The sequence below is a fragment of the Pseudopipra pipra genome, chromosome 2, assembly GCF_036250125.1.
Source record: "Pseudopipra pipra isolate bDixPip1 chromosome 2, bDixPip1.hap1, whole genome shotgun sequence".
Lineage (NCBI taxonomy): Eukaryota > Metazoa > Chordata > Aves > Passeriformes > Pipridae > Pseudopipra > Pseudopipra pipra.
In genome coordinates, this window is record NC_087550.1 from 18,349,398 (window position 1) to 18,361,444 (window position 12,047).

A 12,047-nucleotide genomic window follows, 5' to 3' on the forward strand; every position below is an offset into this window, starting at 1 on the left:
ATTTAAAGACTACAGATAGGTAAGGTAAGGAAAAAGGATGATCTTAATTCATGAGTGCCCTCTGGGAGCCATGGAAACAACTGAGGAGGAAGGTGGTCAGAGCAGGGGATGGTGACTGTAGCTGGAAGGAGACCCTAGGCCCCAATTCTCCTCAAGCACTTTCTCCTTCTCCAGGTTTTTTTGTCATCAGAGGAGCACTCTACTAAGCCATCAGTGGGCAGCATCTGGTTGTTGTTTCCCTTTAAGTAACTTCTGGATTCAGGTCTGCAAGATCTACTGAAACTACTGTCTTCTATTTCTGCACCTAGATAATGAGGTCTTTAGGGAAAATTGTGAAGAAGATCTAGTCATTACCTTTCTGAAAGAGGAATTTGCAGTTGTTTCCCATTTATCTTCCTTTCAATGCTGAGGAGAGAGGATCTGCCTGAAGCAGGGCACTGCTGAGCAGCTGCTGCTCTTCCTTTGCAGAGCTGGGGTTCTGGAAAAGCCATTCACCTCACAATACCTCATGGAAAATGTTTATTTATAAGATGTGCCCCAAACAGTTTTAACTGGTAGGAAAATACAAGTGTATTTCAAAGCAAGGAGAATATTTGTCATATGCTCTTATGGACACTTGGAAGGAAAGAGTATCTCCCCCCCAACACCTCTCTCCCCATCCCCTCAGGGGATAAAAGAAGACTTATTCCAAATGCTGCTGTCTGCAGACAATGGAAATTGGAGGTTCTAAGTACAGACACAAGTTCATCCGCTTGGGGATGGGGACTTGTTTTGTTTGTAATCTGTGGTGACTGCAGTACAGACCTCAGCTTTAGTGTCACTTAGGACTTGCCATTTCTAAGTTTCTCTTTTGAGGGTATGTTTTTTTTCATAAGTCTCGAAAGTTCTTTGAGACAAAACAGTACCTTATTGCTTTATTCCTGAACTAAGATACCCCTGGAAATCATCTTAGTGACATGCATGATTAACTTGCAGTTAAATACACTAATGTTAATATCAGATTTTTGTGTGTATAAAGTTGTCAGAGTAAGAAATACAAAAGTAATAGCTGCATGTACAACACGGCTACTCCTGCTTACAGTGTTTGGTCAGAATTTACCTCGTTTTTTTCACAGGTTGTTTTTCCCAGCCTGGTGTCAAGAAGCCAGCCAGGGAGAAACCCTCCACCTCACACTGTTTCTCTATTAAACACCTTGTGTAGTTCTACGGCTTATTTTGATGAAATTTGTTTAAACCTCTGCATGAACAGAGAATTCCCAAGTCTCTTCTGGAACTTTCTATGGCTTCATGACTGAGGCTGATTAGAACATCACAAACACTCATTTTGTCTTCTCAAATTCACCAATTAATTCTGAATAAAAAAGTCAAGAGTTTCTTTAGATAATTTTCTCCTTCTCTATACAGTCCTGACTTATTCCTGTAGCACAGGACCCTATTTGCAGGGCTTTGAGCCACTTTAAACATAAAAAGTTAACTTAAAAAGATAACCATAATTTGGTGTCAACTTAGTTATTCCATACCTTAGAGGTGTGGTATATAACTCAACAGTCTCTTCCTTTTTGATGTGGATGGTGACCAATGCAGACCAACCCTTTCCTGCCTTCACTGCATTCATGAGCTGTGAGCAGTAGCTGCTAACCAGCCTCACATTGGACTGGTCAGTGAACAACACAGATGAACTCGTGTGTGTACTTAGTGCCTCCAGTCTCAGTTCTCTGCAGGAAGCTGCACTTGAAATAAGTCTTCTTTTAATGCCAGGCTTCTGACTTCCTCTGGAATTGCTTTGAAAGGCAAGATACCTTGTTTTCTTTTGTCCATGGAGTTGCCATTTTTTCATGGAAAGATAACAAGAAGAACTTGTGAAGAACTGCTGGCCAAGAAGAGAAAGAATGGTAGCTATTTAATACGAGAGAGCGAGAGCATGGAAGGAGCCTTGTGTCTGTGTATTTTGTAAGTACTCTAATACTGATTTTTTAGCGAGCTTTCAGATGGATCCAAAGGCAACATTCATCTTCTCTAACATTAATGGTTCTTCTCTGATATTAACAGACCTCAAGGGAGTGTGTCTATGCATTCAAGTAGTGCCGGTCGTCTTAGGCTTCCTTTTTATAGTAAGTGGTGAGAGGGTGGAATTTGCAAAAAATATTTTATGTAACAGACAATAAATGAACTGTAATCTGTTGGTGCTGGTCTCTCTCTGCAGACATTAAGGGGAGCCCAAAGAAAATAGCTTAGCCTGCCAAAACATGTTAAGAACCTTACTCAAAGTAACTGCCTCTGTAATGATGAGTAAACAGCATTTTAGCACTGTTGAGAGACTGAAAAGTCTCATAGTGTGCTACAAAACACTTCCTTCTTTGTAGAATTTCTCCCTGATGAAAGATTACCCTTGTGTTTCAAAGGAATTTTACCTGAAATAAGAATATAAGCTGAGACAGAAAGTTACAAACTCCTGTTTGAATTCATGTGACAAATCCACGGACAAGATGGGCATAAAAAATTGCTACTTCTAGTCCTTAACTTTAATTACTACAATTAAAAATTTATTATTTTCTTCTCCTGTAGGGAATAGCACTTTTATTTCCCTGTCAAGAAGGTTGTTTTACACTTCTCATATATAATTGATCTGTTCCTAATGTATTAAAGTTTATAAATTAGAATCTAGGTCTTTCTTTGCTTGAACCTGTGAGGTTTTACACTTTCCTTGAGGATGTGTTTGAGCGTGACATCAAAAATTTTTAACAGCACATCTAATTAATTCAAAAATACAAGAAAATGTTTTATCAATGACTAAAAATGCATTTCTTATGAAACGAATCGAAGGAGAAGGGAGAAAAAGGGAGAGAAAAACGTAGTACTATAGGGTTGGTAGATAGAAGAGAGGAGGTCTGCGCAACGACAGAAAATTAGAAGGGAAATAGCAAGTGGGGGACAAACAGAGCCCTCAGGGAGGGAGCTATGGGAACCTGCTTTCACTGTGGTGTGGAATGAGACAATGTAGGGGGTGAGGGGAGGACAAGGAGTGTGGGAGGGAATGGGCTTGCGTACCCTGTCAGAAGGTACAAAAGGGACAAATGTCCCTTTTTTTTTCCTTGGCTTCGTTTGGGTTGGGCTTTTTTTGTTTGCTTTTTTTTTGTTAAGGGCAAGGCAGATCTAACTTGTGATATCTTGCAGACATGCTTTGGTCTGTCACAGTGTGATATCTAGGCAGGCAGTGCAAAAAACCATGTGACTTCCAGCTTGCCTCTGTGGGTTTTTAGTGTTAAAAACTAACAGAACATTAGTGTTTAGTGCATTTGACTGTAACTCATACATTAATAAATGCAATAGTTAAACTGAAGGAGTGGCAGCAGTGGTGTAACAGGTAAAAGCAAGGCCTATCTTCAGATAGCATGTGGGATGGTAACTGTGTTGGCTGAGAATTGCCTCAGAGACTGGACTTCCCGGTAGTGGTTCAATAGTCAGAGGAAAGCAGACCTAAAACTGGGGGAGATCAACACTGAAACTCTCAGTGCTGTTTCAAGACAACTTTTGGATTAGAATTGCATCTTGAAACTTTGCTTAGCACCTGACATGGTTGATGCACAAACTGATGCACCTTTCTCAAATTAGCTGATCCCTGGGCAGAGATCCTGATCCACTAGCAAACAACCAACCTTTTTTTGTCCTCTATTATTGGGATATGGGGAGGAGTGGACTTCCATGGAGAATCTGGGAGTCAGAATGGTGTGAACCAATTCAAAAGCATCTCTTCTCTAACAAATCATGGTGCACAGCTCTGCTGATACATCTTCCTCCACAGCACACTGTCATTTTCATCCAAAACTGTCCCAGGTCTCTGACAGTGCCTCAGTCAAGATCTACTGCACTTGCTACTGCTCTCCTTATGGTTCAACATCATTCTCCTCTCACCTTGCTTTTCTGTCACTGGATCTCCCCTGTGCCTAGGCCAGGTAATATTAATTTGTACTCTATTACCAGCTCTTGATAAGCATTTAGTAGTTAATGTGGAAACAGAAGTTTCCTTTCTAATGGTAGTTTCATGTTTATTTAATAAAAAGTACAGTAGCTAAATAATACCCAGGCAGTAACCTTTTAAAATTTAGATGATTGGTAAAAATGAGTTTCAAAAATTATCAGTTTCTGGTATTTTTTTTTTCTCACTTCTCTGTCTTTGTTCAAAAAATGAGCACCTACATTCAAAAAGTACTCTTAAGCAAGGAACATATGGATTTCCACAGGTATATCAAGAAGAAAACATGCATCCTTGTGATACCACTCTTTGAATTAAAATAAATCTATTATAACTGGAAGCCTTCTCCTGATCTCAGTCCAGAGTAACTCTTTTTGCAAAACAAAGCAGTTTATTTCAGAGTAACTCTTTATTTATGTGCAAGTCCCCTGATACAGGTTTTCACCCTAAGATTCTCCCACTCAAGACAGCTCAATTCACTTAGCCACAGCTAAAGTTCTTTTGATGAACACGCATACCAGTTAAAAGAACTTGTTTTCAGGTACTGCTCCCCGCTCCCCAACCCTCTCACTTATTTGTGATGTACATCTTTTTGCAATTCTGCTGCCTTTTTTCATCACAGTCACGATCTTGAGTTCACCTCTTGAGTTGCTGCCACCGCAGTACTTGATAAAGCCTTAATTTCTGCTGACAAATTACATCCAAAGACATCAGTAGCCTTAGTGTTCAAGCACCTGCATGTTATTAAAAATAACAGTAATTAAAAACCTGGGAAATATAAAGGAAGAACAATTTTCTTAGAAGTAGGAGCAATGCAGTAATTTTCTGGGTCCTGGTGACTGGAGGCCGTTTTCTACTAACATCTCTCCAAGAATTCAACAGCTTTCTTGTGATAGAATATCAAAATGAAGTTCAGGGAGATATCACACTAGAGCAGGATAAGAAGACAGATAAGAGGAGATGATGTATGTGGAATCAAATTATGCTTATAAAAGGTCTGTGTGTTAGGTTTCATTCATAAATTCTTGGAAATTCCTAGTTAGAGTACTCTTGTATTTCAAGATATTAAACCTTCACTCATTGTGCAATCTCTGGTTTTTTGCAATCTTCTGCTTTGCTTTTCTGCCTCTGTCTCATTGAATTTTACTGCACAACTTCTCATATCTGTAATACTATCTCCCGTTTGAAGACATCTCTAGTCTTGCACTTAGTTACAAATATGGTGTATTATGTATACAACTATGTTTTTCACAGCTTTGAAAACCTCGTCTACACTTACCGTATCTTCAGGGAGCACCAAGGATATTTTAGAATACAGGTGAGTAACTCTCATTATATACCTAGAGATTGCACTAAAGATCTTAGATTTTAAAAATCATAGATTAAAAGATCATAGTTGATCAATGATCATTTTAGTCTATGATCATTTGATCTATCATAGATCATAGATTTGAAAAAAATACATAAACACAATACCATAGAAAATATTCACAAGTTTGCTTTCTTCTCTACTCATTTCTTGCCTTTTTGATGTTATATTTATTATTACATATAGCTACAAAAGTAGCTACTGTTTTTGTAGAACTTCCTTATAATCTAAGCAGATCTGTTATTTATTAACCAGCTGCTTTCTGATTTGACAATTTCTTTTTGATAGCATTGAAGAAAAATCTATCATTTTTGTTACTTGCTCCTGTTCCTAATTAGCTCTTTCTACTTGAAAGCTCTGCCATCACACACAGCATCTCGTAGGGATCTGGAATATTGCAATGATCTTTTTCATTTAGAGGATCTATAATTCTGTGTGATTGTGAAGCACCTGAAGTGATGAAGCAGCAGATAATGCTGCTTATTCAAGAAAAGATAAGTGTAAGAGCAGACTACTGCATCAATAAAATCCCCAGGCAATGTGAGGGGACGCCCATAAAGCTGGCTCCCTACCCTGCATGTAGTAAGACAGCCAAAAGGACTGCCAACAATTAAGTAGCATTTAAGTGGAATGAGGAAATCACTTCATAAAAAACATGCCAAGTTCTCACAGGCTGGTAATTTATTGCTTATTAATCGTTTTCCACTAATGTATGAAAGATGCAATTTGCCATGAAGAAGAATGGTTTGTTGAAAAAAATAGTATGTTTTGGACTATAGCCACGGTAGCAGAGTCTGCTGTCATTCCTATCAGCAGGTAATAACTCAGACACTTTTAGTTTTTTCAAACCCACTTTTCTTTACAAGGTTTTGCCAAGAATGTGAAAGAAGAGTTTTGTTCTTCAAAATTTTAAGTCAGATTGTTTGGGCTTACTAAACTAATAGACTGAAATAATATACTGATGGTGGAGGAGAGACTGTTTGGGGGTTTTTAGAGGCCAGATTCAGCCACGAGCTTTTTAGAGTGTGGTAGTTTGCCCCCATCAGCAGCTAAGCACCCCCACAGCTGCTCATTCCTTGCCCTGCCTAACAGGGGAGGTAGGGGGAAGAGAACATGAAGATCAAAAGTGAGGAAACTCCCGGGCCATTTAAATAGGTAAAGCAAAGTTGTGCATGCAAGCAAAGCAAAGACGGAATTTAGTCACCCCTTCCCATCAGGAGGCAGCCACCTCCTAGAAAACATCATGTAAACACAATGTTTACATGAGAAGACAAATGCCATAACACAAACTTCTTCACTTTCCCTGAGCTTTTATTGCTGATCACAGTATGGGATGGGATGGCATGGCATGGCATAGCATGGCATGGGATAGGATAGCCCTTTGGCACATTCAGATCTGCTGTCCTTCTGTGTCCCCTCCCAGCATGTTGCACGCCCTCAAGCTACTCACTAGGAAAGCAAAATGTGAAAAAAAGAACAATCTGAAGGCTGCATGAGCACTGTTCAGCAACAGCCAAAACATGGGTGTGTTATCCACAGTTTTAGTCACACTTTCAAAACACAGCACTATCCAGGCTTCTACAAAGAGTGTTAACTCCATCCCAGCCAGATCTAGTACACAGAGACAGTGGCACAAAGTCCATACAGGGCTGAATGGAAGATAAAGGATGCAGAAAACCAAAGAAAATAAAGACATGTTTCTTTGTTAGATGGTGAATTAAGTGAAACCAAAGCCCTGTTCACTTTTAATGAGGATGCTTGCTGCGATTAGAGCTGATTGATGTGCTCACTGTCTGGCCCTGAAGTCATCAGCACTGTAAAGTCTGAGTACAAATTCCTGTGGGGCTGTGCCATGGAAGCAGTTCAGTCTTGTTGTATGAACCCACACATCAAAAGCAGGCTGTGAGAACATTGTTACTCCCCTAAGAAGTACTATTCTCCATTTTTAGCCTCAGGAGTCTCCAAGGCAAGTTACAAAGCTGGACAGATAATAAACCCCTGCCTGATAGTGAAAGCTGGGGGCTTTCGTACGGATCCTCAGACACATCTGCCACCACTGCACATGTCCTATACTTGACAGTGCTGACATTTTGTAAAAGTTTGGCTCCTGTTTGTTACATAGTTAGTTAAATAAAACATTTTAAGTGAGAACTAAATATGTTATCCCTAAACTTATGCTCTAAGACCAGAGGGGAGTGTGTAATGCTGTCTCTCTTTGGTGCTCTGCTGTAGTGGGTTGCTGCAGCACACATCTACACCAATATTTTAAATGTATGCTCTTTTGGGGAAAAAAAAAAAAAAGATGAGGGAGGTTACTCTTAGTGCCAAATCAATGCTACCAAACAGGTGTCCCCAAGTGTTTTAAGGACAGTACAATATTCTGTCACCAAACCTGCTTACGAACAGGTCCTTGGTAAATAAGAAGCAACCTATAATTCCTTTCATTTAGGGGACTCCATGGGAAGGACAGTTGCAAACAAACTTTGTTGTCTTTTCCTTGCAGACTTCTGAAGGTGCTCCAGAGAGGATCTTCAGAACGTTAAAGGACCTGATATATGCTTTTGAAAAGCCAGATCAAGGACTAATAACAAACCTCCGCTACCCAGTGAAGAAACAGAAGGCCTCGCAAAGAAGCCAGAGGTTCAACTCAGGAATAGACAAGGTTTATAGTGGTGAGAAATTTAGCTCTGCCTTTGTGGGTTTTTCTAAGATGACAGCTTTGACAGGTTTGTGGTAAATAGTTGCTAAATGTCCACTCATGTGGACAGAAGTTCGGCGTTCTGCCTTCTCTCTTATGTTCACTGAAAATGGTTATTCTTAGCTCACAGGTTACTTAAGCTACTTACCCTCATCCACTACAAATCAAAAAATTAAAATTGTGAGAGATACAGAATCATGATGTTGCCCACATCTCACTCCCTCATGGGTGTTGACATTTCTAGGCTAGGGAAGGCTGAGAACCAGTTTTACCCAATGTGGTTCTGCTGAGGTCCCAGCAGGCCCTTGCACTTCACTGGGACTTGAAGCTGTCCTTTACCTTCAGTGTCCAGGTTCTAAGCTATTTTTACATGAAAAACTAACTCAGTTATTTCTGAGACTGGGGGGGAGGGGAGCAAGAAAAAAAAAAAGAAGGAAAAAAACCAGTCATCTTGTAATTAATTGTGATCTGTATTAAAATATGAGTAATTAATAAGCATATAGCCTGGTACTCAGAATCACAGATTTGGAACCAGAGAGTTTAGCCTCTCATTGATCTTCTTCTGCTAATTTGTGCTCATGAGTCTCAGGTGTAAGACAGAGATATGATATTTCTACATGACAGAATTATGGAAATAGATGGAATAAAAGTGCAGGTTTTCATAAAACTTTAGAATGTTCTATAGCCCCATGTCAATTCAAACAGCCTTGTTTTGGGAGGAATGACTGGACATGCTATTGGTAACTTGCCAGTACCCCTCACACACCTCTGAAAGTCACTCTTCATGTTACTGCTATGCTGTGCTCAGCTGCAGCATCTATCAGGCCACAGGCTGAAAAATAACCCTGAAATTGTTCAGTGTCCTCTGACTATGACAAGAGTCAAAGCCAGGGAACACGTGAGCAAGGGAAATCCTTTCATTAAGTACCATTACTGTAAAGGAAACAAAACCTATAAGTCTCCAATCTGCTGTGTGATTTACATCTCACGCCTAACAATAGCTCAGCAGTGGTGTGGGGCAGCCTCTCTGTGCTGCAGTTACTGTGTTTTTTGCCCACAACAGTCCTGCAACAGTCCTGGCGCTCCCTGAGCCCAACAGACTGAGGGAAACAGTAGCAGAGAGGTATTTCCCATGTCTTCAACATCACCTTGTCACCTGCATCAGAAGGCAGATAGGCCACATTTGCTCTAAAAACGTTTTTATGGTATCTTACCGTTGCTGCTCTGGGGAGATGGAAAATACTGCAGTAGCATGGATATGTTTTTAGGAAATATCAGGTGTAATACATATTTTATTGTCTGGTCCTGCAAAAAGGATTTTTCTAGTAGATGCACAATGCTCTGTTCTGGACTCACAGGGAGGAAAACAAACCCTTTAATTTCACTGTCAAAATATTTGTGGTTGTCCATAAAAATGGAGGCTATTAGAAATAATCCAAGTACTTTGGAATTGTTGTTATTCAATTTTAATTTAAATTTCACTTATCCAGCGTTCCAAACTTTCTCCTCAGAACTGCATTATTACGTGGTCACAAGGGGAGCTCAGGTTAATGTCATGATGGATCCCTCTGAAACACAGGCACCTCACAACACACCGCAGTGCTCCCCAAAGCAAGCACTGTATTTTCCTGTCCCAGTCCCTCATGTTGCACCAGCAGCTGGCTTTGCTGCACACGTGGGACTGAGCGCTCCAGTGCTACCAGTGGAACACCTCAAGGGACTGGAGTCATGATCCTGGTGGTTGGAGATTTCTGAACTTTTGTTTTCTAGCCTAGGAACAGCTTGTCTGAGAGTGGCTGCCTGAAGAGCAGTAAGTTTCCATAGTGGAGTTTTGAGTCCCAAGCGTGCAATTTCTGCTTTTTCCCTGGCTTCTCAAAAAGCATAATAAATCTGAACAAAGTGTAAGAGAGAAAGGGTTTCTTCAGGCTCTCCTTCCTTGGCTGGGATGAGACCTTTTCTCCTGGGTATTTATTTAAAGAAGAAAGGATGTGTTATGCGATAGTCACAGATATCTGGGCTATTGATCTGATTTACCAAGTATGAATGATTTCCAACATTTCACTGCTCCTCAGGAAGAAGGGGGTCTCACATGGATACAACTGTTTATAACAGAGCTTCATGGCTCAGAAAGGCAATGCAGGATTTGCCTCTGTGTGGGCTGCTGGCAAACCCAGTCCATAGGACAGGGGGCCTAAACATTGACCCTGCAACAGCAGAGAATAGTGAGAAACAAAATTGAGTTACTGATACCTGCCCTGCCATAGGCCATCCTGCTTACTGTGGCCTTTCAGAAGGGCCACTTGCAATGACAACATCCTTTTTTGTTTTTATCTAATACTTTACAGAAATTGATGACGCCGATTATGTCACTGTCTTACCGTGAAGGATCTGTGCCTGACGATTTGGGAAGCTGCCATTTCAGGCTGTGCCACAGTGCAGTGGATCGGCTGGAGAGAGCTGCCAGCTGGGCATCCTCTGTGGATCTTTACCATTGGAATTACTCTCTTCCTTTTGCAGATTGTCAGAGCAGCTGTATTTTCTCCCATTAGATCCAGTACAAGCTACTATGTGTTTTTGCTCAGCAATAAAAGAATTATTTTTTATAACAGACACACACATACGTGAGAAGGTGTCTGTGTCCAGGTATGTGTCTTTTGAGTTTTTTTAGCTAGAAAATTGTCCATGATGTCGACTGCTAGAGTGAATATTCTGTTAGAAAGCAGCAATATAAATACAATAAATGAATGTGGATAAAGCAGTAATTTACAACAGAATTGATATGTGGTGATAAAATCCATAAATGCAAAAACTTCTACTGACATTATAAGATGCTTTAAGACCCCTAAACTCTGCTATTTTGCACATGATTCATGTTGCCTCGTTGTATAATTGGATAGTATTTCATCAACATCAAAGAATACTAGTAATAGTCTGTAGTTTGGAATAATCCAAATTAAAACAAAAATGCTGTGTTAAATCATGCCATAGAGAATTAATCAACAAAATGAAAATGGTTTGAAATACTTTTAATATTGGGGAATGATACTGGAAGATTACAAGTGGAGTGCAAATTCTACATGCATGTCGGTGTGAATGCATACAAGTGTTTAATAGGTACTGTACATATGAGAATGCTTATTGCATTTAATTTGCTACTGCCATTGGCTCTGTATTATGATGCGTATGTGTTTTTTTGGTTTTTTTAAATATAAAAATTTGCTTTAATACTACCCCTAGTTTTAAATATTTAATAAACACTTTTGTTCTGAAGGTGGTCTGCAACTAACAGCCAAAACCGGAATTGGAATGTATGTCCTGACTCTCCCAGTCACTGGTACACACTCTCTCACCATTTGAGACAGTGAGGAAGATATTTATAGTGGTTGTGTGTTTAAGGTCTTTCACAAATTATTTATGTATTTTAATGGACAATACTAGTCACATTTTTTTTCTATTATGTTTCTTTCACAAGAAAGGAACTTGTCAAAGGAATTTTAGTTCTTTCAGTGCTTAAGAATTAATTATTAATTTAACAGTGCTAACAGTTTTTGGTGCCAGGCTCAGCTGGTACTTATAGCATGAAGGAGACAAAAAAATAAGGATATTAATTGACTCTGGCATTGCCAGAAATACTAAAATATGTGTCCAAAACCTTATGAATTGAAAACAAAGTAGTTGTCCATGAAGAATTGTACTATTGGACTGAAAAAAACCAACTTGCTCTCTAGAAGTGCATACACTGATGTGTCTATTTTCAAAATTGAGCAGCCTGTCTAATAGCTGGTTATCACAGGTATCAGACTGAGCAACTGCTGTGCTGAGACACTCCACCTCCAGCAGCTTGGTCTTTGACAGAACACAACACTAGTTTTTCTGAAATCACAGTCTCAGCAGTCCCCCACGTGCTCAGTCAGTCTCACTGACGTTCAGCTCGGGGAAAAGGCTGAGTGACAAGGATTCCCAGCCTGTGCCTCATGACACTGACTGTGTGATTCCTGATGGCTGGA

General features: G+C 39.9%; 1 protein-coding gene across 1 annotated transcript; it reads left to right on the plus strand.

The window, feature by feature from the left end:
* Positions 1 to 1,512: 1,512 nt before the first annotated feature.
* On the plus strand, positions 1,513 to 11,266 carry SH2D1B (SH2 domain containing 1B). Its single transcript, XM_064644139.1, has 4 exons — positions 1,513 to 1,950; positions 5,228 to 5,291; positions 7,846 to 8,014; positions 10,386 to 11,266. Exons 1-4 carry the CDS (start codon positions 1,817 to 1,819, stop codon positions 10,421 to 10,423), a joined length of 405 nt encoding a protein of 134 aa, XP_064500209.1. The 5' UTR covers positions 1,513 to 1,816; the 3' UTR covers positions 10,424 to 11,266.
* Positions 11,267 to 12,047: the final 781 nt, after the last annotated feature.

Bases quoted from the DNA above. Each gene is read 5' to 3' on its own strand.
- SH2D1B (XM_064644139.1), top strand. From the start codon at position 1,817: ATGGAGTTGCCATTTTTTCATGGAAAGATAACAAGAAGAACTTGTGAA. The intron at 5,292-7,845 runs GTGAGTAACTCT...TTTTCCTTGCAG, and splicing joins AAGGATATTTTAGAATACAG to ACTTCTGAAGGTGCTCCAGA. The intron at 8,015-10,385 runs GTGAGAAATTTA...AATACTTTACAG, and splicing joins AATAGACAAGGTTTATAGTG to AAATTGATGACGCCGATTAT.